Here is a 27,194-nt window from a genome sequence, read left to right on the forward strand (position 1 = left end):
CAGCAAAGCAAGCTAAACTAAGGGATGAGACTGGCCCTGGACGTTCATACATGTTTCCTGCTTTGCATCACTGCAGTTGAACTGGAGAGCTGCCAAGGCAGCAAGCAGAGGCATGTGTCCTTGAATGGCAATCTTCTCAGCACCCTTTATCCCTAGTAACAAAGTCATGGCAGACCCGTGGCACTAGGTCTTATATGGTGAACGTGCCATATATGATTTATATATGCTAAGGATAAATCAATAGATGCTCTAGAGTTAACTGCAACGTGATATAATCAACAAAAAATCTAAGCTGAAATGCTAAAAACTTGACCAATCCAGCATGCCAGGCTAAAACATTTCATGGTCAAAACAAAAGCAATTAAATGGTTATGGGGGGAGAAAAATTCAACATGGACAGACACCTAGGGCATAAAAATCTATTTTTACGATTGTAGAAGGTGGGTAAAATCCGAAAAGACCCGGTATTCACTGAACATTACATCTTTAGACACAGGCCACTCACTCATCAGATTATAAGCATCTTAACCTGTCACCTTCTGAGAACATAAAAATGGCTCTCTGACAGGACAGTGGAACACTGGCTTCCTCACCAAGCGCCAGGTGATGGGTGGGGACAGCTGCAGAAGCCAGGGCATCAAGGAGAACAATGTCAGAGCACAAGGGCCACAGGGAACTCAATGCAAAGGGGAAGCACAGGTTAGTTTAGCTTCGGCTACCCTTCAGGGTTCCCTGGGTCTGAAGCGGCCTAGGGTCTACCTGCAGCAGTGGGTTCTCAACCTTCGAATGCTGTGACCCTTTAACACAGTTCCTCATATTGCGGTGACCCCCTGACACACACCATAAAACTAGTTTTGTTGCTACTTCATAACTGTAATCCTATTGCTGTTATGAATGGTGATGTAAACATCTGTGCATCCCAATGGTCTTCGGTGACCCCTGTGAAAGGGCCCTCTGAGTCCCAAAGAGTCTCAATGACCCACACGCTGAGAACCACGGATCTAAAGCATTGTTTCCACAGAAGGCTCAGGACGCTGCACCCTCAACTATCCAGAGGCAGGTTTTGTACTGAAACTACATGCGCTTTTAATTGCAAACCCAGGTGAGGCACGTGTCAGTTTGGTGCTAAAATACAGTGTGTGATTCTGAGGAAACCATGCTGCAAGACCCTTAGACGCAAGGGTCCTTCAAGACCAAGTCTGAAGAGAAGGACTGAAGCCTACAACACGGCCTACAGCCAGGCAGGAGCTTTCAAGCGGGCTTCCTCTGAGCATCCCTCTGGGCACCGCAGCTGGGAATGAGAACCGTCCAAAGTCCTGCTGCGGAGTACCAATCCACCTTGGGCAAGTTCCTCAGCCTCCCCACAAAAGGTTAGCGCACCTGAAATGCAGGCCAAAAATCTGGTGTTGTAGAAAACGAATACATGAATTCATATGGAGAGCTTCTGACACTTCCTGGTTGCGGCACTCTGCAACTGGCTGTTGTGGATTTTTCTGTTCTGTTTTGGGGACAGGGTTTTGCTATGTGTATGGCCCAGGTTGGCTTCAAACTTGGAACTGGCTGTGATTTATTACACTGATGCTGCCCCATCATTATTCCCACCAAGAAAAGCGGGGCTCCAAACCGTGTTTCAAGGTTTCTTCTACCTGATACCCTCCAGCTCCCCGGACCCTCACCCCCACCGTTCATCTGAACCTGAAGAAGGGTGGTAGGAAAGCCCTGCTTCCCTGGAGTGTACACAACCCTGACTGACCGTGCTGTCCCACCCCCACTCCAGACATTACTAAGCACTAAAAGCATAGACATGGTAAGCACCACACAAATAACCCAAGAAAAGCAACTCTTGTTTCCTTTCGAAACAAAAGGGAGTTTCCTAGATTACTAATTAGATTTCACTTGCACCTTAAGAAAAAAATCCTCCTGCCTAAGGAGCTTTTCCTGCCCTAGGACAGGCTGCCTGGCCTGCCTCAAGCAAACAGCAACTGCAAACCTTCAGAGATGATTCCTGCCACTGCCTGGCTTTCCATCTCTCTGGGGCTGGGGAGTAAACTTCTTTCTCCTCAACTTTTCTAGGGGGCGGAAAGCAGCTGCTGCCACTTAAGGGAGGAAACCGCAACACAAAAACCCTTTCACTAGCAAATTTCTCAACTCCCCAACAGGCCTCCCACCAGTATCTCCTCTTAAGTTCTTGTCACCAGAAATATTAGACCCAGTTTCAATGAGGGGAACTGCTCCCCACGGCAGTCAGCACCCTGCCCAGGGCCGCTTGGCTCTTTCCACTGTGCCGATTCTGCAGTTAACCACACCACCAAGGGCCACCCAGATCCCAGCCACTTCTGCAGATCCTGCCGTCATGGCCCAGGAGGATCCTCCTCATTGTGGCCTTCCAGGAGGCCTTTGTAGGCACAACAGACCGCATTAAGTTATGGAAAGACATTCTTAAAACCGCAACCAGTAACTACATAATATCAACGTATTCAGAGGTCCAGAACATTCTTCCTCTCAATGTGGTCAGCAGTCAGGTTGGCCTGGGCTAGAATTCTTTCTGCTTTCACCACAGAAATGTACTCACCCAGTGTTCACATCACAGTGGAAGGCCACGGGTCAACCTCCAGAGGAACAATACCAAAATCGGTGACTAAGATGTTCCTATAAAGAGAACACCACCCCATTTCCCCGTAAGAGAAAGGCAGTCCAATACTCAGGAGTGGAAGCCTGTGGTCTCAGTGAGTATCAAATTTCAAAGTAGTTAAAGGTCTGAGAATACTTGTCTAGCAGCTGTTGGGGGGTAGGGGGAGCGAGGGATGGGACGGGCGCATGAAGGGGGGGGACCACAACCGTCACTTTCCAGCCCACATCTCTTGGATGAGGATTTCTCTTGTCACAACAGTTAGAGGTCCACATGAACTCATTCCAACCTGTCCATGGAGACATAAATTTCAATTCTGAAAACACGACTGAGAGTCTACAAGTTAACACAGCATTAATAAGCTTTCAATTTGCTCTGATCTTAATTAAAAATAGGGACTCCCCAATGGTGCAGTTAGAACTGGGAGCACTCTGACCACCCAACACTGAACCAAACTACTCCAGGACGAAGAGGGATTGTATCCACAGGTATCCAGTTACCCCACCCACCCTGGGGAACAGACTCGACGAAACACTGCTTTCAACCTAAATGTCCACTAACAATTAAGAAAGAAAAAATGGGCTGAGCATTTTTGCAGACTGGCTTAGCTTTCAAAACTAAGAAAAGGATTTAAGATCCTAGATCTCGGGCAATAACAGACATGGTAGGGGAAAGGAGAGCTAGACAATTTATTCCAGAAATGTACAAAAAAGGGAGCTGCTTCTTTTGTTTCTTATCAAAGCTTACAACAAAGCAAAAAAAAAAGTGTGTGTGGGGGGGGAGAAGAGTATAATGTCGATGAACCAAAATCTAAACATAAACCCAGACATGCCTCAAAGATACCCCATGAATCATTTCTAGTAATCTCTCTTTAGAATCATCAGCAAGGATACTGTGTGTGTGTGTGTGTGTGTGTGTGTGTGTTGTGCGCGCGTGCTGGTGGGCATGTGCATGCTGGTGCACTAGGAGCTAGTCAAGTTTTTCCTCAATCCTCTTCACCCTGATCCATGTGAACACAGGCACATACATGTGCAGATGTGTATGTTCAAGCATGTGTAGGAGGCCATTGAGTGTGGTCCTCAATCTACCTTTTCTTTTTTTTAAACATCTATTTATTTGGTCAGGGGAGAAGAGGACCATCCTAGAGTACCCACATGGAGGAGGTCGAAGGACACCTTACAGGGCTCTGTTCTCTCCGTCTACCATGTGTGTTCCAATGAGTTTCAAGGCGCTGCCATCTCTGCCCCACCCTGGCACTGGGCTAGGAGCCAGCCCTACCCTGATTGGACTGACCTGCATGGGTGCTGGGGATGCAAACTCAAGTCTAAGTGGCACAGACTTTCCCTACTTGCCACTTTCCCAGTCCCTTGGCTGGTTTCAAAAGCCGTAATTAGAGCTCTGCAAATTGGCACTTGGAGAGGACTGGCTTTCCAAGTAGCTTTTCCACGCAAGGCTCTATCCTTGCAAACCTCAGGGGCAGAGTGGTCATGAAGATGAGGATCCCTGAGAGCAGCTGAGCCCCAAAAGCTGCTCAGAAAAACATACAGGGAGAACAGACAGACACGCGGCTGTCACCCCCACGCTGCAACTACAGATTACCTCCCTGCAAAGCAATTAGCAAAATATGTATGAAACTCACAGCTAATAGGATTGTGTATGTGGGGACACACTTTAGGTAGACCATAGAATTTTTTTTTTAATTACTGTCTTTGTGGGTGTTTGAAACCGAAGCAGATAAAGAGAGGAATCTTAAACAGAGCAAAAATTCAAGTCAGGCAGCGACACTCTTCTCTGGCCTGTCAGAAGTACATAAAGATATGCATACTTGGTAGTTTTGAAATGGTTAAGCCTCCACAAAAATCTGGTCCGGTTACTAAAGCAGCATGAGCAGTTGAACGCCAAAGGCAAGAAGCAGACTGATAAGTAGACAGGATCTTCATCTCCAAAGCCAAAACCAGCTGTCCTACTTAGTGTCTCCGCTGCTGTGATAAAACACTGACCAAAGGCAACTCGGCAATAGAATTTGCTACATCTTCCACTTCCAGGGCACTCTCCATCAGTGAAGGAAGTCGGAGCAGGAACCTGGAGCGAGGAACTGAGAGAGACCCTGTAGGAACACCACTGCTCTTGCTAGAGAGACTAGGTAGGACTGCCCGGGCTGGCTTCCTGTGACTGGCTCAGCCTACTTTGTTACACAACTCAGGACCACCTGCATTGCGGTGGCCACACCCACAGTGGGTGTGGCTCTCCCACATCTATCAACAGTCCCAGAAAATGGTCCCACAGATATATGCACAGGCCAATCAGATGGAGGCATATCTTCAATGGCAGGTCCCTCATCCCAGGTGGCTCTAGCTGGTGTCAAGGTGACAGAAACTAACCAACGCGGTGGCCCCGCATAGGTCCTGATCACTCAGCACAACATCAAATGCACCAAAGTTAGAGGAAGTAAATGCAGTGGAAATGGGCCAGGAGCCAAGGGCTAGCCTGACTTCGGCCATTCTGCCTCCAGTTGACTTGCATTTTGGGACTGTCTTCTGTGAGGTTCCCAGGCTTCCCCAATTGCCCCTACTTTTCTTCAGTAGACAGGAATCTTTTTCTACTTCTATACTGGACAAATTAAAAAAGAAATCAGCTTGCTAATATTAGCTGTATGTGTTTACGGTGCGCGTGTGCGTGCACACGAATGCAGGTACAAGTACAGCTGTGTAGCGTGCGTGTAGAGGCCACTGGGTGTGTTTCTCAATCTCTCTCTACTTTATTTTCTTATTTTAACATGGATTTATTTTGGAGAGAGAAGAGGAACCATGCTACAGTACCCACACAGAGGTCAGACGACAACGGACAGGCATTAGTACTCTCCTACCATGCGTCTCAGGGACTGAACTCCGATTGTTAGGCGTGGTGCAGAGCCCTTACCTATGAGACACCTTGCAGGAATTCATCTTATTAGGGGGAAGTGGGTGCAGGGTCCCTCACTGAATCTGGAGTCCAGCCACTTGGCTAGGCTGGCCAGAGAAAGCGCTCTACCTGAATCTGTCTCCTGAGGACTAGGGTTACAGACAAAGGCTCCCACACCCTGCTGTTTGGTTGGTTGGTTGGTTGGTTGGTTGGTTGGGTTTTTTTGTTTTGTTTTTCCAGACAGGGTTTTGCTGTAACTTTGGAGTCAGTCCTGGAACGAGCTCTTATAGACCAGGTTGGCCTCGAACTCACAGAGATCTACCTGCCTCTGCCTCCCGAGTGCTGGAATTAAAGGTGTGTGCCACCACTGCCCGGCTTCCACATCCAGCTTTTTAACAAGGATGTTGGGAATTCAAACTCAGCCTTACATATCAAGCAATTTACCCCATATCCTTACTGTCAGCATTTCTACACATAAAATATGCATATTTTTCCTGAAGAAAATGAACACTTAATACCAACTGTCCTAGCTAGAAATCTACAGAGTAATTTTACCGCCCAACTTACATCTTTAAATACGGTGGTCCAAATGTCTAACTAGTGTGTCACTCAGACGACTTCAGATGCATAACCACGTATCTATCCCACAGGGAGAATACGCCTTTGTAGAACAAGAGGCACTGAATAATGACTTAGAAAGTCCCGGCTTTTCTCATACCTTAAAATATCACTATAGACACAGGTAAGAGTCTCCCGCACACTAACCAACCTCACCACCCAGAATCCCTGTGCCTCCCCGACCTTCCCTAAATTACCAATAAATTATCACTGGAAAAACTCAGGCCCCTCCTTGCGGCTGCAAGGCTACTATGGACCTATTTCAGGAGGTCATCCAGTTTGCCTAGCTGTCTCCTCCTGCTCCCCATTTGGCAGCAGGGACAACTCCATCCCTTATAGGTGTAAAATACCAGTTTCTTCATGGTCCTTTAGAAACAGCAATAAAAGCTATTTTCACAAAAAAAAAAAAAAAGCCAAAAGGCAGTGTTCATAATGTAAGTCACGAAGAGATGAAGAAAATGCAAATTAGGGCTCAAATTATATTTTCTGACTCAACTTTAACTTCTAACAGCTCCTTATAGGCTTTGAAATTTATGTTGAGAGAAGAAAAAAAAGAGAGAAAGGAGGTAAGAATAACTGTTCCTGGGTGGGAAATTTACAGAAAAACCATTCATTTCAGCCTTAAATTGAGTGTTTTTCTATATCATTACCAGACCAGAAATTCTAATTTCCATTGGACAGTAGGACACGCACACAGCCAAAAATGAGTCTATTTTTCAGGAAACTGTTTACCAACACTATCGATTATGCCATTTTCCTCTGTCTTTAACTAATCCTGAGAAGTCTGCATGAGTGATGCTAGTGAAATATAATCAATTAGGGGAAAACCCCTTGAATTAATAGAAAACATAATTTTAAAAAAAGCCTGTATTTCCACATGCTGTGCACCCTTAGATGGCAGTATAAGTTCTAGGGTGAATTATGGCTAAAAACATCAACAAAAGCCCGTAGGATATTAGCCATAATACCAATCTTTACCATAACAGTCTTTAATATAACAAAGGTCTCTTTAGAATGGATGATCAGATGTGGAATTCCCCTCTGTACGCTGTAAATGTTTTATTACCACTGGTTAATAAAGAAGCTGCAGGACAGAATAGAGCTAGGCGGGGAAAACTAAACTGAATGCAGGGAGAAAGAAAACAGAGTCAGGAAGACGCCATGTAGCTGCAGAAGAAAGACACTGGAACATTACCGGTAGGCCACAGCCTCATGGTGATACATATAGATTAATAGAAATGGGTTAATTTAAGATATAAGAGATAGCTAGGAATATGCCTAGGCAGTGTTATATGCCTAGGTCAAGCAGTGTTATAATTAATATAGTTTCTGTGTGATTATTCAGGTCAGGGTGGCCGGGAAACAAAAGTGCAGTCTCCAATGACATAGATCTGTGAACTGAGGCCCACCTAGCCCCAACTGGTGCTAGAACTTCTAGTTTCCCTTTGTTTAGCATACTCAGGGGGCAAGGTAGTCAAGAGCTAAGGACTTCCTCAATTTACCAACTTATTACAGTACTGTTTACTGGACAGTTTCTGTACACTGGGCACTTTGGGCTAGATGGTGGCACTTTGGGCTAGATGGGCTAGAAAATGCCTGCCCTATAAAGCTCATACCCCATTAGAACACTGACTTGTACAGAATATGTGCACCCAGAAAAAACCAGTACATACTAAAGAATTGGCTGTCCTGGAGATTCCAGTTTTAGAGCTGTATTCTGGGAAAAAGCATATTGTAGCAAAAACACTGCTACCATTTCTAAAAGAAATATGAATAAATCCAACATGTTACCTTACTACTTTCACACATAAGCCTTGAGGATATACCAGGCCTAGCATGCAAAATTTACTAGGTTCAATGCCCATAACATTAAAAAAAGTATAGCAACAAAAAAATAAATAAATAAAAGAAACTGAATGTCTTCATCTTATAAATAAAAAGAACTTTAAGAAGTGTTTCACGTGTCCAAGATCATGACTGAAAGAGGCAGCTGCAAGCCAAGTCTTTCCAGTTCAAAAGTCCCCTACCCGACAATGGCCTCTCAAATCCCGGAGGGAGTAAAACAGATGCTAAAGAAGTTTTCGCACATAAAAGTCTGGGTACATTGCATAATTTTGCAGGTGTGCAACACCCCCTAGATGGCATGCCAAATGGTGTTGATGTTACTGTACCAGCATGCAACCCTAACACCATGTAACACCTTAACCAGAATCCTCATCAAAGTTACTACAAAATCACAATGATGATCTTGATAATAGAGTACAAACTTAAGAGATCAGTATCAGTGGTAACGATTTCAATTTTCTTTTGCTCCTCTTATGTACATTTAATCCTTCAGTTCCTCATAGATCTTCAGGGCTCGAAAGGACAGAAACACATCTATGTACTTCAATGCTGAGCCCTAACAGAAACCAACTAGAAATTATGAAGTGGAGACGTGAGGAGATAGGAGGAAGAATAGCCAACGAAAGTGATAATGGTACTTGCCTGTTACTTCATCTATCCTGAAGACACCAACACCAGAACCATCTCTAATGGAATAGCGGATCTCTCCATCTCTCCCAGTGTCCTCATCGTGAGCCGACACGGTCATCACTGAGGAGCCAATAGGGACATCTTCTTTCACGACGCCCTTCTCCACGAAGCTGGAAAACACTGGCGAGTGCAGGTTCTCATTCATGTCAATGACCTCAACTTCCACGTAGCACGTGGAAGACAGAGACACTGGCTTCCCTTTATCTTTGGCCCTTACGGTGAGATTATATACTTGTTTCTTCTCAAAGTCCAGCTGCTGGATAATTCTAACCGCTCCACTGAGTTTATCCACATCAAAGTGGCCTTCTCCGTGGTCCAGGAGACTGTATCTCACCTGACTGGACTGACCTACGTCAGGATCATAGGCTTCTAGCCACATGATTATGGTTCCTTCCGGCAAATCTTCTCGAACTTTCACAGAGTAATTAGGTGGAATGAACTTAGGTGGGTTGTCATTAACGTCCTCTAGGGACACTTTCAGAAGCACGGTGGAAAACAACCGAGGTTCTTCCGTGGCTTGGTCCCTGGCCTCAATCTTCAAGTAATGCACGGGCTGCACCTCACGATCCAAAGGCCGGATGATTTTCACCACGCCAGTCGCGCTGTCGATCGAAAACTTATCTGTGTCTGTGAGAATGGAGTACCTCACATGTCCACTGGGGCCCAGATCTTTATCCGTGGCTTCCACCTGGATGATGTCGCTATTTATCCCCTTGTCTTCGCTCACTTCGACGAAGTAGCTCTCCTGTAAAAACTCAGGCAGATTATCATTGGCATCCAGAACCGTGACATCCAGAAGACGCCACGCGGCCCTCTGGGGTATACCAAGGTCATACACTGTAATATTCAGGGTGTATTTGTCTGTTACTTCACGGTCAAGTGGAGACAAGACTTTCAGCATGCCTGTTTCCATGTCAATAATAAAGCAACTGTCGTCATTTCCTCCAGAGATGGCATAGACAAGCTTTCCATTGAAGCCAGAGTCCAGGTCAGTAGCGTTCATGAAAACTATGTTGGCACCCACAGGGAGGTTCTCCTTTACCTCAATTCCAGTCGGAAGAGTACTCCTGAACTGTGGGGCATGGGCGTTGACAGAATGAGAATCAAAGAAAATATCCTCCGCCTCCTCCTGGCTGTGTAATTTATTTGCCTGCAGAAGCTTCTCTGCCAGCATTTTGGCAACGCCGGTCTCTTCACACCGCAAGTTGACTGGCTTGCGACTGGCAGCCACCGTTAGGTTGATGTACAATGGTGTGGCAAAATTTTCTCCATCGGTAGCTGTAATTCTCAAACTGTGAAAAGAAACCTTCGCGCCCAAGCCTTCCAAGAGCGAGTGTTTTAATGACAGTACCCCAGAGCTGGGGTTTAAGTCAAACAAACCCAGCTCATTTCCAGCTTCAATCTGGTAGCGCACCAACTGAAGCTCGTCGGCATCAATAGCAGAAACGGTAGTTATCTGCTCCCCGACGCCTAGGTCTCTGGGAATTGTCCCTTCACAGTTAATCTTCTCAAACAAGGGGGTGTTGTCATTCAGGTTATTGAGAGTCATCGTGGCGAGGACCTCAACTTCCCGGCGGTATGGCAAGCCCCAGTCGGAAGCCCGAATCCTTAGCGTGTAAACGCGAGGCATCAGTTCATAGTCGAGGTTCTCCGAAGTAGTCACAGCACCGGTGAAGTGGTCAATGACGAACGGCACGTGATTCAGGTTTGCTATACTGTAGGTCACGTAGCCGTTCTCGCCCTCATCGGGGTCTACTGCGCTGACCCTCATCACAGTAGTACCGATGGGTGCGTTCTCATCGAAGGAGGCTTTGTATGTGGTCTGTGTAAACTCAGGGGGGTTGCTGTTTGTGCCCACGACTTTCACCATGACTTTGGTGGAAGCTTTTCTGTCACTTGTTGTCACTTCGAGTTCAAAGTGGGGTGTATGCTGCCTTCTAATTGGTTCCAAAATGGAAATGAGACCCGTGTTGTGATTTAAACTGAATTTCGTTTTTGCAGGGGTACTTTTAAAGACATACCTCAGATGGGAATAGCTAGGGATGGCTTTGATTAGGACCACGGGTGTATGTGGAGGAGCGAATTCACTGATCTCAGCTCTGTAGACATCCATTTCAAACTTTACCGGCCCAGCTCTGAACTGTGGAGAAACGACATGAATGACTTTCACTGGGGAAAACTGGGGAGGAGTCCCTTTGTCTTTAGCCTGTAGTGTCAGATTGAAGCCGTAAGGATGACTGTCCCAGTCGATACCCCCGATGGCTTTGACTTTGAATGCTTTACTCCCTGGGAAAGACCTCACTGTTTTAAACTGCTGCAGAAGGTCGCCAGCCACAATGCTTAAAGATGCTATCTCCCCATTGGCACCCTGATCACAGTCCTCCACAGTGACAATGGCATATGTTGGGTCCTTGTCCAGCTCAGAGGGCGATAACGTCACAGCTGTTATCGCGGGAGCACACTCATTGGCCTGTTCCACATGAACCGTCAGCTTGGCCATGCTGCTGATCCCACTGCTACCGTACAATTTCATGCCCCGGTCCACAGCCAGGATCTCCAGCTCATAGAGCCGGGTCTCTAGGAAATCGAGCCTGCCAGTCAAGACGACCACGCCGCTCGTTGGGTGGATAGCAAACATGTCGGTTCGGTCTTTGAAACTGTAGTAAAATTCCCCATTGGTTCCGATATCCGCATCCGTGGCACTAACCCTCGCAATACTGGTCCTTATGGCTGTGTTTTCAGGCAGAGATACACTGTAAGAGGTGGGCGAGAATAGCGGCCGTAGGTCGTTTGTATCCAGCACTTGCACCCTGACCTTGGCTCGGGCGTCAGCATTGGTGTTCCTTTCAACCGCTTTGATTACCAGTGTGTAGTGGTCTCTCACTTCTCGATTCAGGATAGCTGTATTTCCTCCTTTGGTCCTTATTCTTAGAAAGCAAAAGTCTCCAAGAACGTACTCTTCAGCTTTGAACAGGTTTTCGCTGTCCCCTGAGATGATTTTGTACCGTATGTCCCACGAGGGATCTGAGATGTAGATGCCCATCTTCCTAGGGTGGCCAACGTAGGTTTTCGCGGCAGAGTTTTCGTGCACAGTGACGTTGTACTGCAAGTGTGTAAACTGTAGAGAAGTCGGTTCAAGTCTGTGGCTTCCATCACTATCTCCAAAATGCTGGAGGAAGAGGAGCAGAAGCAGAGGCAAGGCCAAGGGTCTCCCCATGGTTTAATTCTTGGCCACCTGTAACAGGAGAAGTAAGAAGTGTTACTTGGGGAAATAAAACAGGAGTAAGTTACAAAGTTAAGCCCTTACACATGTAAGGAAGCATTTCCCACCTACACAGAATATGAGTAAATGCTTTCCAGTATAAACATCAACACCCTAACAAGTCTAGAAATATGCCTGACAGCAATCTGTTTCTTGTTATTATTGCTTCCATGTGTATAAGTGTGTAAGCTTGTGAAGGGGTGTGTTATTTGTGCACAGGTAGGCAGTGCCTAAAGAAGAGGATGTCAGATGCCCTGGAAATAGAGTTACAGATGGTTGTTAGCTGCTATGTGGGTGTTAGGATTTGAACCCAAGAATCCAAGTCCTCTGCAAGAGCAGTGCTCTTAACCATTGGCCCATCTCTCTAGCCCTGGGTTTTATTGTTATACTTAAGTCATCAGAGCGAGCAAAAACATCAGTTTTTGAAAAGACAGGCAATGGGTACTATTATCATCTCTTACACAGCAGGAATTACATTTTTAAAATCTTATGGACTAATTTTCATGGGTGGGGGGGATTCTTTGGAACAGGGTTTCATGTCACCCAAGCTGGCCTCACACTCATTATGTAGCTGAGGATGGACTGGTCCTCTTGCCTCCATCTCACACGGCTACAATGACAAGCATGTGTCACCAAGCCAGGGAAGCTTATGGACTTGTGCTAACACAGTATTGCAAACATGCAAAGCTTCTAAGAAAAAGTCCGAAATGGTGCTTTTACAGGCTCCGGTATAATGATACCTTCCAATCTCATTTCAAATTTTATCCTCAAGTTATTTCTTCATAAAAATAATTAAGTTCACTCCCTACAGCCTGTCTTTACTGTCTCATTTAGTACTATAAAACTATTTGAAGGAATTACAGTAATCACTACCATCAAATTTGTGCCCAAGTAATTTCTAAACACTAATGTGAGCACACAGTAAAAGGTCACTTCATAATATGAAAACCTGAACAGGTGACAGCTCTTCCTAGGGCAAAGAAGTAAATCTCACCCCGAGCATTGCCATTTCAGCATCCCTGCCACCAATATCCCTTGTTCAAAACCCTGAACAACCTGTTACCCAGGGGTCCCCAGTCAAAGACGAATTCTGAATACACATCCAAGCATCGACTCCAGGGGGAAAGGAGGCAGAACTTCCGGAAGGGCAAAGGGTGACTGGGGAGGGCAAGAAGGAGCCTGAACAAAAGGTGGCCTTCAACAAGTGGGAAGGTAGGCCAGGTTCAAGGGGCTGAGAGCTGCCCAGAGAACAGAGTTTCTCCCGACCAGCTGTTCTTTACCATGGCAACAAATTCATCCAGGGGAAAAAAAAAATCAGTGCATCTTCACAAACTCCCAGCGCCGACAGCACAGCAGCGAAACGCACCCTTGCAAAGTAACCCTTAAATGAATATGCATAAATTGTTAAGTGCTAGCTAAGGTGAAAGAAACAGCAGACTGGAGGGCTGGCCTGACAGCCCAGCAAAATGAGTATGGCAACATGAATTTACAGTCTCTTAACTCAGCCTCTGCCAACTTGCCCCATTCGTCATTGTACCAGAGGGGGAAAGGAGAGAACTGAGATGCCTAAAGCAATTAGCAGCTTAATTGATCCTGAATCGAGTTCACCTCGGGCACCCTCACCTGCTGTACAACCGGCACACCTCCTCCTCAGCAGACAAGTCAGGACACCACACCCATCTCTGACCTCCAGGGGAATGAGGACTACGGAACAGAACCAAAGCCTCTCCCAAAACGACCTCTAAAAAAACCTCAATGTGCTCACCACTTCTAATATTTGAGGGAACTTGAGCTTTTATTAAAAACAACCCAGTAATTTTAACAAGACAAAAAGAGAAGTTCCATTCAGCTCAACTGCAGGCGTCAAGGTCACGCTACCCAATACCGGCACTTCCAGGACGTAAAGATTAAGAAAGGCAGAGGTCATAATCCAAACACTAGGAATATAAAAGTACATGTTAGGAAAGTGTTTTTAGAGACTATAAAAAGAAAGATATTCTACAGAAATGAGGCTAGCATGTTTTAGGAGACAATGCTAGTATGCTCTACTTCACAAAGAACAATTACATCAAGATTCCACTGTAACCACTTCAGTGTTTGCTTAGTTGTATAAATAAAACACTACATAGCCATCAAAAATAAGGTGGTATTTAACATATCGATAGGTATGTAGAGATATGGACTAGCAAAACTTAACTGATCCCATTCATGTTTGCCAAAGGAGGGAAGAAAAACTGTGTATGTACACGAACATGCTTCAAACTGGAAAAAATTCTTGACGGAGTCTCACAAATTCTTGACAAAACTCACACTAGCAACATCTGGGGGGAAGAGGAATAAGCAGAAAGGGGATGTATTCGTTTATCCTGTACTGTATTAATTTTTAGTTTAATTTTCCTTATCATCTGCTTGCTCTTTTAATTATATAAGTCAAGTCCATCAACAAATATTTAATGGCCACCTCCTGAGAGTCAGGGACAGCGCTGAGCAAGTGAAAGTGAACCCAACTTCCCACACTTGATGGATGATGCGCTCCCCGCTAAGACAAATAGGCCGTGAAGAGAAAAAGAGCCCAGTGGATGATGGGTAAGGGCTTCAGAAGAAGCCCACAGCAAGAGATTGCACACGAGCCTGGGGAAAGTCATTTCCAAATGTATTTCTCAAGCTTAGCATGAGTGAGATTTTTGCGAAGTAACGCCTGGGTTCCCTAGGACACTGTGGAATGGGAAAACAGCTGAGAGAGCCCTGGGGCTGGAGCCCAGCAGGGCAGCGACAGAGACAGGGAGGGGGAAAAAATCACCAAGAGATTTACTGTGAAATCATCTTAGATTTAGAGAGTATTTCCAGAGTTTCCGCACTAGCATCTCACGAGAGCAGGAGGTAAAGGAACCAGCATCACCATGCACTGGAATTGGTCACATTTTATAATTAGATTGGGGTTGTCATGAAGAGGACCAGTGTCATCTTCCACACATCATACAAGTGACACACATGACCTCCCAGTGCTGCTGACACTGACCTCGTCCCCACCTCTTCTGAGACAAGTCCGTTTTCTCCCTGACCCACTTTTCTGTATGATCCTCTCTGGAAGGAGACCAAAAGGTAGCCACAGTTCCTCGGGTGGAGAATGTAGCCTACAACTGAGAATTCTCTGAAGTTAATTTGTCCATTCTTACCATTTTTATATTTACTCAACCACATTTTATGGCCCTAGATTTTACTCCTAATAAAATGAGAAACTGGGGGAGGATCTGGAGCACGGCCGCGTGGTCGCTGACTGCGGAAGGAGTCTCTCTGGAATCAGTGTTGAGAGATGTGGGCAGCATGGCACAAAGACAGCGGAGGGGAGGGTATCCCCAATCCGAGGCTGCTACAATAAGACAGGAGAGAAGCCAGGGAGCTTGAACCATTACGACAGATGCCAGAGGTGGAGAGGAGTGGTCACACCGCGTCTGTCGCAAGGTTCTCTGGTGAACTGAAGGAGAGAGACAGAAAGGACTGAGCAAAGAGGACAGACGGCATAGTTACTAGCAGAGTGGGAGGGGAAAAACAGGAGGCCTGGAAACAGGGTCAAGAGTTCAGATTACTACAAGATGTCCCCACTACTGCCGTTTAGAAGAGTTCTCCCAAAGCCTTGTCAAAGGCTTGGTAGCTAGCCCGTGGCACCCTTGAGAAATGATGGAACCCCAAATGATGGGGTCTAAAAGAACAGAGGTAGGTCACTGAAGGCAAGACCTTGAAGGGGGCTATTGAGACCCCCAGCTCCTTTCCCTCTCTCCCCATCCCCACCCCACCTCTCTGCTTCCTAGTCACCCTGAGGTAACCAGACCTTCTCCACAGCTTCCCACCAGGATGTCTGTGCCTTCGGGGGGCCAAAGAACAGGGCCAAAGTGACCAAGGACAGAAATCAAGAACCATTCCTCAGCCCAAGTAGATTACCTCAGATATCCACCACAGCAGCAGACAGGTGACTAACACACATGGCCGTGCAAATAAAGCCTTCAAGCAGGCAGCTGTGGTTTAAGTAGGAGGGTTCCCGCCTGGAGGCACTCATCTGAGAAACCATCAGGATAAGGACAGCCTTTAAAGCTAGGGAGGGCCTGGAAGCCAGACAACAAGGAGCCTTGGTGGAGACAGAGGCAGGCAGAGTAGAAGACGGAAAGGCAAAGGAGTCAAATTAGCACCTGAGGTAGGTGAGGAAAACTAAGAAATAGGAACAGGGAAACAAGAAACAAGACACCAGTCTCTTGAGGCCTAACATCCAGACTTGGGCACACTCAACCTATGCCAGCCGCTGCCATGATGTCCTTCCCAGCACCGCAAAGAGGCCCTGGGGTTCCCTCCCAACTTCTCAGTCAAAAGAGATATCCCAGCAGATAAACATTACAGCTGTCCTCTCCCCATGGAGTGAGCCAATCACATTGTCCCGTCGGATCCTCTCAGGATCCCCAAACCCCTCTCTTTCTCTCTCCATAAACAAATTCGTGGGACGCCATAGGATGTATCACAGGCAAAGTAACTTTCTGGACCACTCTGACTAGCATTTACAACCGGTCTGTTTTCTTTAAACTCTGAATTTGCTCACAGAAAGCCACTGTAACTAGGTGAAATTACTAAATACAATCACATAATTATTTTTTTAAAAATCACTTTTTAGAGGATATAATTGATCCTACAGACGTATTAATAAAGAACCGCGGCCTTGGGCTTCACGATCAAACTGTTACTCTATGCAAGAGGAACAGTTACACAGGAAGGAAGAGGACCCACCATTCTGTCTAAAAAGTGTGTTATTATCTAAGTCTCATACTTAGAAAAAATAAACTCCAAAAATCATCTGAGCCCAGGGATATCCTTTGATATTTAGAAGGAGGTCGCAGGGCATGAACTCATAATTAAGTCGAAACTCCTAATTTATAGTTCACCAAAGGAGAAAAGAATGTGTACTAAGCTCAGCTTTCAAGAAAAGGAGCCTGTGGTCCCCGTAAACATCTTTAGTATAGAGTTCTAAAACTCATACATGTACATGAAAAAAAAATAACTTTTCTAGTAAAATTAAACTATCCTCATATATCTTCATGTAAAACGTCCCAAGAGCTGTGAATGCATCTTCTTCATGAACAGCACACAGCGTCCGTGCAGAGACCATAACTACTAATTTCTGTAGGATTAACCGTATCTCCTAAAAAGAGGAACTTTTTCTGACTCTCCTGTTTTCACCAAAAAGTTTAAGATTTTATAAGCAATTCCCATGTTTCAGAGACATGGCAACACCTCAAACTCGTGAGTCCTGTTCAGCACCATGCCTTAGAGAGAGGTAACCGTCCTCACACACACTAACTGGCCATTTTTATCCTCTATGTAGTAGGAAGACAATATTGAACTTTTTAAAAGACTACTGTGCAATAGATAAAATATTTAACGATCTGTAAGATTATTTAGAAGTGAAAAGGTATCTTCCCCTCACACTAGAAGACGGTCACCCCGTTATAACGATTGGTGGTTTCCAGAAATATTTACATTGGGGAGATAAAAGGCACTAAAGTTCACTTTTCTAATAAATTAAGCAGGACAGTAATCTTAAGGGTTTCTTTTTTGTTTCTGTTTTGTTTGTTTGTTTGTTTTCTGGTTTTTCGAGACAGGGTTTCTCTGTAGCTTTGGAGTCTATCCAGAACTCGCTCTGTAGATCAGGCTGGTCTCGAACTCACAGCGATCGACCCGCCTCAGCCTCCAGAGTGCTGGGATCAAAAGCGTGCACCACCACTGCCCAGCTAAGGGCTTCTGTTCTAACAACGAAGAACTCACAAGCAGAATCTGTTTTCTGAGTACACATCAGTTTTGCTTTGTTTTTTTAACCCATGTTCACAGAATTTTCAGTAAAGGGGGAGGGGACCTAGAACTAGACAGGCAGCTTCCAGCTTGGTTTTTATTAAGTAATTATTTCTGGTAACTTTCTATGTTCTTCGTTTCAATCCAAGAGGCAAACAGGATGACTACTCCAGCAGGACTTTTAAATATTACTTTGAAAGTATCAGCAACGGATTCCAATCTGAGAACAGGCCTGGCACACACAGTGCAGAACGGCCACGCTCCTCAGAATGGAAAACCAGCGTTCCCCTAGTTTGCCTGTTCCAAACAAACAAACAAACAAACAAAAAAGTATAGTTTTCATTTGCGGGACTGCTCAAGTGCGCATGCCTGAGTGCGTGCGTGCGTGGGTGCGCTAAGTGCACGTGACAGGATGTACATGGAAGTCAGCGGATAAGTGTAGGGTTTAAGTTCTCTCCTTCTACCACGTGGGCTAGGAATCAACCTCAAGGACGTCAGGCTATTTTATAAATATACACCTCCACTGGGCTATTTCACTGGTTCCCAAAGTAAAAGTTAAATGTGTTCTGACTCTAAGAAAGGCAAACACGGTTTTTGATGACCTGTACCTAAAATATAATTTACTATGTACATGAATCTGTGGGAACAAGGCTATTAGAACTATGAAGTCGGCTTTTCTGGCTGACATAAGTCAAGACAGCAGGTACGGGGGCATGGCGTCTCGGCTGACACGGCATCTGCGGATTCCCCCTCTTCTTGACTGCGGCCATCCACGCTGATGCTGCTCCTGCTCTGCCTGTCACACCCACGTTCCAGGACAAACTTTGCCCACAGAAACAGGCTGTTCGCCTCCTGTGATTTTAACTCCCTATCACCTAATGTGCTTCTCTCTGCAGACAGAAATAATTTACAGGATGCTGTGGAACAGTAAGCGGCAATTACCATGGCTACTTCTTCCACTCCCAAATTAGCACAGCCTCGGTAAGAGCCAAATTATGCTCCCTGTGCGCTCAGGTGCATGTATGGGCACCTCGCTAAATGGCAGGTCGGGAAGGGGGACGCTCCACGGAGAGTAAAGTCAGGGCGAGGGCCCCTCACCTTCCTTCCTCTCCGGGGAGAATGGGGGAGCCCCATCCTCTTTTCCCATAAACCGCTGCATCTTCCACAGCTCTAGGGCTCAGCCCTCAGCAACTCCAACCCCCAGCAATCTTCCGCTGAGCCCATAAACACTGGTTTCTCCCTGCTTAAAACTAAACGGCTCTCAACCCTGTGTTTCCTTTTAGTTAACACCCTTATTTTTCTTTTATATTGGCAGAGATCTCAATCAAAAGTGCATTCTCAGCACTTCTTTGACGTATTTTCACATTTCCTCCTCCCCCTCCCCCACCAAACCACAGCTATCCTCAAATGCCTTACAGAAATCCTTCACGGCCTTCCTGGCAACACATGGCTTCTTCGGGCACCACAAGCTAATGTCAAGGCAAGTGACCTTCTGTGTTTACCTTCCCAGATGTTTTATATACACATGCATACACAAACCCACATACATACATACATACATACATACGTCATGCTTCATGCCACTCACCTCCCTAAGCAATACCCTGCGTCCTTCCCATTGTCCACGGGCCTAAAACAAAAAAGCAATCCACAACACATAAAAAAACAAGAACCAAAAAGGCAGTGCACTTTCCCAATTCTCGACTGATGCTCTGTACCTTACTCACACGAGAGGACAGTAAGACAAACATAACCTTCCAGCCCATCTCCCTACATACACTGCCGCCTTAAAGACCTCTTCCTCAGAGGGTCCAACAGAAACACCCCACAGCTCAGTCGGGCCTGTCCCGTCCCTAGAGAACAGTCTTCCCCAAGTGCCGTCTGCTCTAAGCGAGACTATCTTGCCACTGGTTTCCCACTACAAAGTAGCACCTTGCCCAGTGTACTTTCCTATGTTCTAGTGCAGAGTCTTGATTTCCCCCTGCCTCGCTCAAATCTGCAAGCAAAGAAATCAAACTCAAAGGAAGGGACCAGAAGTCATAAAACTGAAATCTAGCCACCCGCTCTTGGCATTAACCAACTGAGTGAAGTTGGGGAGCTGAAATACAGTCTTGACAGCCTGCTGACACACTCCCCCATCCCTTCTTGCCCCTTTGCCCCTCAAGTTCAGAGTTTAGATGGCCTTTTACCGCTGTCAAATCTCCATTTATAAAACTGTCAAATCTCCATTTATAAAAATGTTACTGAGAGGATGTGTCAATTTTTGTTTCAATTTCTCAGAATTGCTTCCCCCCCCCACACACACACTCCTGTGCCATACCACCTGGTTCATACATGTACTTATTCAGACTTGGTATTTTAACTATGTTAGAAATACTGTTTTCAGTCAGGCAGTGGTGGCGCACGCCTTTAATCCCAGCACTCGGGAGGCAGAGGCAGGCGGATCTCTGTTGAGTTCGAGGCCAGCCTGGTCTACAAGAGCTATTTACAGAACAGGCTCCAAAGCCACAGAGAAACCCTGTCTCGAAAAACCACACACACACACACACACACACACACACACACACAAGAAATACTGTTTTCTCACCCCATCCCATTGAGCCTACTCTAACGTCTTTCTGATATTCACCCTCAATTGAATAAGATTTACCATCCCTTCCTCTGCCTGCTAGCTCAGTTTATTCTTCTCTTTAAGATGTACTTTATCTCAAACTGTGTGGACATGTATCTGTGAGGGAGTATTGCGTGGGAGACCTTCCATCTCCAACAGCTATGTTATATATAAGCTGTTGCAAGCCACCAATGTGGGTGCTGGGAACAGAACTCAGGTCCTCTGCAAGAGAAGCAAGCACTCACTACCACTGCGCCTTCTGACTTGGTAGATTCCCGTGAGGTTTTTACAACGAACTCTGATAAATCTGAAATCTGCCTACTTTTCTAATACAACCACAGTATCACTTACTTCAAACTAAAGGGGCACTTTCCCACAAGCTTGTATCCAGCCAAGCTGTCTTGGGCCCAGGACTCCCAACCAGAGTCTGAGGACTCTGATCTAACACAACAGCTACACCTCCTCCCACCTGAAAGACGATGCGAATGAAACTCTTCTAATACAGTTTGGTGGCTTCACCTGTCTCTGCAATATTTCCTTGTTTCCTTGTCCTTAACCTTTGCCCTATAAAAACTACCCTCCAGTCTTCACAAGCCAACTTCCACCACCACCATTTATTGTTCTGTGTGCCACCCTGGCCAAGAGAGGACCGTGGCCAAGTCCAGTGAAGCTACACCGGAAGCAGATCCAGGGGTTTCGCTTTCTCACAGCTGTGGTCTCATTTCTCTCCAGTCAGCAAGCCACAATCAAGCCATACAATCCACATACTATTTTCCACTGTCATTCCCTTGCCCTGGTATCCTGCCATCACACACACACACACACACACACACCCTGTTGTGAGGAACTCGTTCTAACCTACCTCCTCCAGGTGCTCCATCTTGTTCAAGTGTGGTGATGTACTATTTTGATTCTAACAGAGCATTTCCTACACTTCTCCCTCTCTGAACTTCAGCTCTTTATGGGCTGGGAATCTGACTTGTTCACCAATGAGCACTGAGCCTAAGTCCCAATGTTTGCAAAGAAGACCCACAGTTGCTGGACAGATGGATAAAGGACTAGGAATGGAGAAGAGAAGGTAAGATTAAACAGTGGCGAGGATATACAGAGGGGTGCTGTAAGAAAGTTTCTGTTCCCCTAAACAGAAAATTCAGGCAAGGCCACTGGGCCAGCAACAGCATTGCAGATGGTGGGCCTTTATGTGGCTCTACCCGGCCTAAAATGATGTCACCACCACTTCAAAACCTTTCAGAACTGGCTAGAGTTGATACCACATCAGTGTCTCAGAGCAACTTTGTCACAAAACCCTATGCTTTAACATTCTATGAAATACAAAAATAAATGATGACTGAATTCCCAAGGAGCTTATACAAAATATGTAAGCAATCAATGTGTTTACCTTCACATATACAATGATCTCTTGGAATTAAGCAAGAATCTGACAAGCATTTAAATGGAAAAGGTGATCTTTTTTTAAAACTGCGGGAAAGGGTTAGAGATGGCTCAGCGGTTTAGGGCATTGGGCTGGTCTTCTCCAAGGACCCAGGTTCGATTCCCAGCACCCATGTGTGAATTCACTACCATCTATAACTCCATTTCCAGAGGATTCCTTCTAGCCTCTGAGGGAACCAGGCACACACACGGCACAGGGCATACAAACAGGCGACACACCCATAAAAGTAAATTTTATATTTTAAATTATTGTTATTTCTCCTCTTGAGAAATAGCAGTTTTGAATCTTAAATGATGTATATCATATTGCTTGAAAACACCTTGCCAGGGTCTAGGGACAAACACCTGCAATTACACAATTAAGTGAGATTCCAAGACAGTCCTTGGTTTCATCTTCCACACAATCTGCTCAGGAGAATACTTCCAGGCTGTAAATTCCCAGGCATGAAGATTAGAATGAAGGTCCTTCAGGGTACAAATCGGCCGCCTAGGCAGCATATGAGGCAACAGTGTACCAACTTGATTTGGTTTGGAGTCTCTGTAAAATCAGCCAGACCTGGGTGGAAACAAGCAGTCCAGGAAAATGTCCTAAGAGCATTAAGTAGAGGGGCCCCTGGGTCCCTTCCACTTCTAACACAGACGGAAATTGCTTCTCCAGATTGGTGGCTCAAGAGCTCAATCTGAAGATGTATGCTCGGAAGGCAGAGCCATTCAGATGAAAGCCTTACTGCTTTGAACACACCTCTTTAGCATGAATGTAACCCACCAGTCTACTGATACATGCCATGAACCCAATAAAGTCACGTCTAGAGGCTTCTTACCCTCAAAAATGAATTCACAGGTGGCCCAAATGACTTTATGAAGGCCCCCTAATAACCTTACTTCCTTTCACAGTAGGGATTAAAGGGGGGGGGACCCTGGCTCATTTAAGATGTTAATTTTTCAAAAAATGGGCACACAAAGGCAAACTTCTAAATAAAACTTACACTAAGCTTGTAAAATACTACTTTAGTCAAAACTGGGAATTGCACTTTTTTAAAAAAAATCATGTTTTAAGTATCTATCTTAAAATAAAATATTGAAAAAGGAGAGAGGGCAAGTTCTCACTGCTAGATCAGAACAGTCATTCCCAAGACACAAAGCCCAATAACCTAGAATGAACCTGGGAGTACGTGGACATGTGGTTGAATAACATGGCTAACACTCTCAGACTGATGTGTGAAACATCACCATTCCTTAGTATTAGCACATAAAAATGTTTTTAAACTATTAAATATAGACTACACGAAGCAGCAGAAATCAACTTTTGCAAAGTTAAGTACAAGCCTTTAACCTTTTCTGACTGTAATTTTCTATGCAAATTCCCAGTTAAAAAAAAAATCTTCCAGGCACTCGGGAGTTGCTTAACAAAAGCCACTTAATGAAACCATAGAGCAGGCACATAAAAAAAAATTAACTACACAGAAAATATTTGCGAATTTACTTTGCTATAGCACACAATTGTCTCCTTGTTTCCAAGGTCCTGCAATTCCCATCAGTAGGGGGTGGGAGTCTTACAAGACAACCAAAAGTTAGCTGCCTAATATAAAGCAAGGTGAGGACTATGAGGCAGACCCTCTCTTTAATAAAGAGCTCATAAGTTTATCTTCCAGAGAACAGACAACTGCCCGGCCACACAATTCCCTGCGGCTTAGCCTAGCAAAGGAGCCGCATTCAACCTCGGCGTTGCACTCCTCCGAGCACAGAACATCTAAGAAACTCTGTGGCTCCATTTCGAGGATCCCACGCTCAAGTAACCGGCTCTGCTTTCATCTCAGTACTTGGGGAAAAACTCCAAAGCCGAGGCAGACGGGAGTCGAACCAGGAGCGAGCACTCGAGCTCCCGGGTCAGACAGACCGGCGCTGCGTGAGTACCGCGCTGGTCCCGGAACCGCGGCGCCCGTCCCCCGACTCCGCAATCACCATTCCCCGCACGTCCCTCCGGTCCCTCCACCCCTCCGCCCCCGCATCCCGGAGCCGCGATCGGTCACTCAACTCTGAGAGTGGGGCAAGGAGACGAGCTCCAGCCCCCGCCACAGTGCAGCCGGGGAAGCGTGGGTGGGAGGACACTAACCCGGGCCCCGGGCTCCACTCCACCCGCAGCAAACTTACTGCAAAGTTGGCTCCAAGTAGCCGCGGTGCGGTGGGGCGCACGGCCCGGGTGCTCAGCGCGCCCGGCGGCGGTAGACCGCTGTGCCGGGAGCCGCACTGGACTCGCACGTCCGCATGGCGCCGTCGGCCGTCCAAGCCCCGCCGCGTCCAGTCTGGTCCGCGCGCCCAGCGCCCCGCGGTGTGTATCCCTCCGCCCGCGGCCACGCCTGCCAGCGCCGGCTCTCGTTTCTCCAGCCCCGAGACTTCGGGATTCGGTGCGCGCAGCTCGAGACCCGCCCCGCCCCTGGACAGAAGCGCCCGGGGACTACCACGATCGGCGTGCACCGAGGCGAGCGCCCTCGAGGAGCTTGTAGTACTGCGGGAGGGGCAGTCTGGGGACTGTTCTAGAATTTCGAGCTGGCTGCTGCGCCTGTTACTGCTGCGCGGAATTTTATTGGATGCTCTCTGCTAGGAAAGGGGAAACATTTGCTTATCTCCCCCCCCCCAAAAAAAAAAAAACGACAGTAAAGGGGGAGAAGAAGTCACCTACGGGGTAAGGGACACCTCCCCACCCAGCCGCCGCCAAGCCTCTCTTTAGACTTTTCCCAACCTCCAGGAAATCCCCGAATCGGCATTTGAAAGCCTCGCTCCGAGTCTGCAACCACCAGGGTGAAAAACTACTGAGGGTCTGGAAAGGAATGCAGTTAGGTCGGAATTTACTTCCTCCTGAAATCCACATTAAGACCGGAGATGGGGGTGGAGGCAGGGGTGCACAAGTTTTCCCGAGACCTGTTAGTGCAGATTTGGTTAGACCTCAGACCCTCCCGGACTGTGGCAGTGAACCCCAACGCTGGCCTCCGGGACAGACGCCCCCCAATCCCCGGGTCTGTAGGACTAAAAGCAGCTGAGCCTCCCTGGGCGCATTCTCAGCGCTTTATTCCACACCAAGAATCCCGCAGTCCTAGATCCCGGCCCCACGGCTACAAGTTCTCCAGTGAGAATGAGAGATCCCCGGCTAACAGGCACCCTACTTGCAGAACTCCCTCTGGCGCCCGAGTGCCCAGCCAGAGCATCCCAGGGCTGCAAGTCCATCCACTGCGTGGGCAGTGCTCCAGGTACCAGCTGAAAGCGCAATCGGGAGTCAGTCGAAGCCAGCCAGTCTCGCTTTGGACACAGCCCAGAGAAGAGACTTGACCTCGGAAAGTTTGTGGGGCTCTAACATTTTAACGCCGCGACGACGAAGAGATCAGATTTCCCTAGGAGCAGGCGGAAGGGACAGCCGGGAGAACTGCACTGCAGCCGGGGGCTAGTGAGACTAGTTAAGAGAGCATTTCTTTGGCTCAGAGTGAAAGTCACTTAAGCCACCTTAAAGGAAGGTGACTAAAAATAAAGATAATAACAATGCCTGGCAGGTTACGCTTAGGAAGAAAAAGTAGTGCCTGCAGAATGAGTGTGCTGATTTGTAGCTCTCCATTCCCTGCTCACTGTTTGGAACACACACAAATTCACAACACCCAGCAAAAACGAGCCTCATCATAACCCAAAGACTCTGGCCGCGGCTACCAATTGCGCAAAGCGCTCGCGCAGTGACGGTCACAGTTCCATACCCGGAACGCCGCGAAAGAGAACGACCTGATCTCCAAGCTCAACCGGTTTGCGACCCTGACGGAATTTTAACTCTCAACAAAACCACACAAGAAAGCCAGCCGTTGGGGGAGGGGATGTGAGAGGGCCTGGGGTAGTCATGCTAGGAGAGGAAAAGGACAATAAAAAGTATAAAAACACACTATTCGGTAACATTAAATCGCTGGATTTTCTAAGTGGCACAAAGGAATTCCTGATTTAAAAAATATTCAAACATATATGAATATTTAATTAGTGCTTAGTAGGGCTGAAATATCTTAAGAATACTCACTATCCAGGCTAACTGATAAACCTTACTGCCTAGAAGAAGTTGCACTCGGTCTCTATAGGAACCACTGAGAGGCAAAGATGCAGTCAGTCTGCTAAGCTGCCACATTTTGCTAATCCTTCAGCCACCAACGAAACCAAATGGAGATACCTTTTTAGCTACGAGCGAATTGCCTTCACTTGAAGAGAAGTGTAGTTCAAGTTCCACGAACATCCTTTAAATGGTCCATCCTCCGTGACCCTGTCCCTAGAGCCTCGTGGAAATTAGGTGGAAGGGGGAACTATTCCCCCTAAAAACCTTTTCCCCTCAGCATGGCTTCTGCACTCAGTCCACGCAAGCTGATTTTTGTTAATGCATTAAGTGTGGACCGGTGTAAATGAAGGCTGTGATGGAAGCGACCGAGCTCTGTCTGGTCCACGTCGTTAGTGTGCCCAGCAGGTCCAAGTTCGAGGTCTGCACTGAGCTAGGAGCTGGGAGCGCGCCTTGCCCGGTGCTCGGACTAGAGGGCGCTGCGCCACTGCAGATCACCCAGTCCCCAACGCGCCCTCCCTGGGCACCATTTCTATAACAAGTTACACTGAAAATAATGCACAAACGGCTTCGCTTCTCAAGTTCTTTTGAACAGCGCTCTGTGTGTATTTTGTGAATTCCAAAATCTGCGCATGCTTGTCTTTCATTCCCGCGCCCCATAAAGGGAGTCCAGTTCCCTAAGCGCAGACCCGACGAGATTCACATGAATTCCGCCACTCGCTTACAATGAAATATCCCCCACGTTATTTCATTTACGTTTAAACTTAAATTCTACAAGGCATGCACTGAACAAAGAACTCACCACAGTAGCCCGGTCCTCGGTGCTCTTCCTTACAGTCCCCGGCAGTTGGGTATATCCCACGCTGATCGGATTTTTGTTAGGAGCCGGGCTCGAAGTACCAAGTTTGCCTCCCTAGAATCTTCAGCATATCCCCAACCAGAGTGTGATCCTCCAGTGCAGTCGGGACTCAGGTGGTCGCATTTCCAGTGGCTTCCGACCCGGGGAAAGTTTGAGCACCAAAAGAGGTGGAGAGAGAGAAAGAGCGCACGAGGTCTGGAGAGAGAAGTGAAGGTCTTCGATGAGAAGCCAAGTTTGTCAGGACATGTCCAGGCAGCCAGCTGCCGAGTAGAGGAGTTACGGCCGGCAACTGCGGCGGATCTCTGCCTCTTTTTCCCCCACTCCTCCTTCCAGGAGCGGCTGGGGGAGGGGAGGTGACGTCAAGGCTCCGCCTCGCCCCCGACTCCCGGGTGCTGAAGGGGTTCTCCGGCTTCAGTGGGCCTCCCA

At 46.8% G+C, this 27,194-nt stretch overlaps 1 protein-coding gene across 6 annotated transcripts in view; it reads right to left on the reverse strand.

Annotated features, from left to right (window-relative positions):
* Nucleotides 1-26,787, reverse strand: part of Fat1 (FAT atypical cadherin 1) — a 120,881-nt gene extending 94,094 nt beyond the window's left edge. For 5 of the 6 annotated variants that reach the window (XR_005972364.1, XM_041632275.1, XM_041632273.1 and 2 more), the window contains exons 1-2: nucleotides 23,989-24,107; nucleotides 8,636-11,918 (exon numbers count right to left, since the gene is read on the reverse strand). Coding sequence is in view for 5 of the 6 variants with exons in the window: in XM_041632275.1 (XP_041488209.1) it covers nucleotides 8,636-11,900 (3,265 nt within the window). In the remaining variant the exon portion in view is untranslated. Of the gene's footprint in view, nucleotides 1-8,635; nucleotides 11,919-23,988; nucleotides 24,108-26,711 lie in introns of those variants that run through there. The other variant, XM_041632272.1, reaches the window with a different exon arrangement.
* Between the last annotated feature and the right edge of the window lie 407 nt (nucleotides 26,788-27,194).

Source organism: Microtus oregoni, unplaced genomic scaffold (genome assembly GCF_018167655.1).
Source record: "Microtus oregoni isolate MIOR12 unplaced genomic scaffold, Mior012 000041F_ref0000270, whole genome shotgun sequence".
NCBI lineage: Eukaryota > Metazoa > Chordata > Mammalia > Rodentia > Cricetidae > Microtus > Microtus oregoni.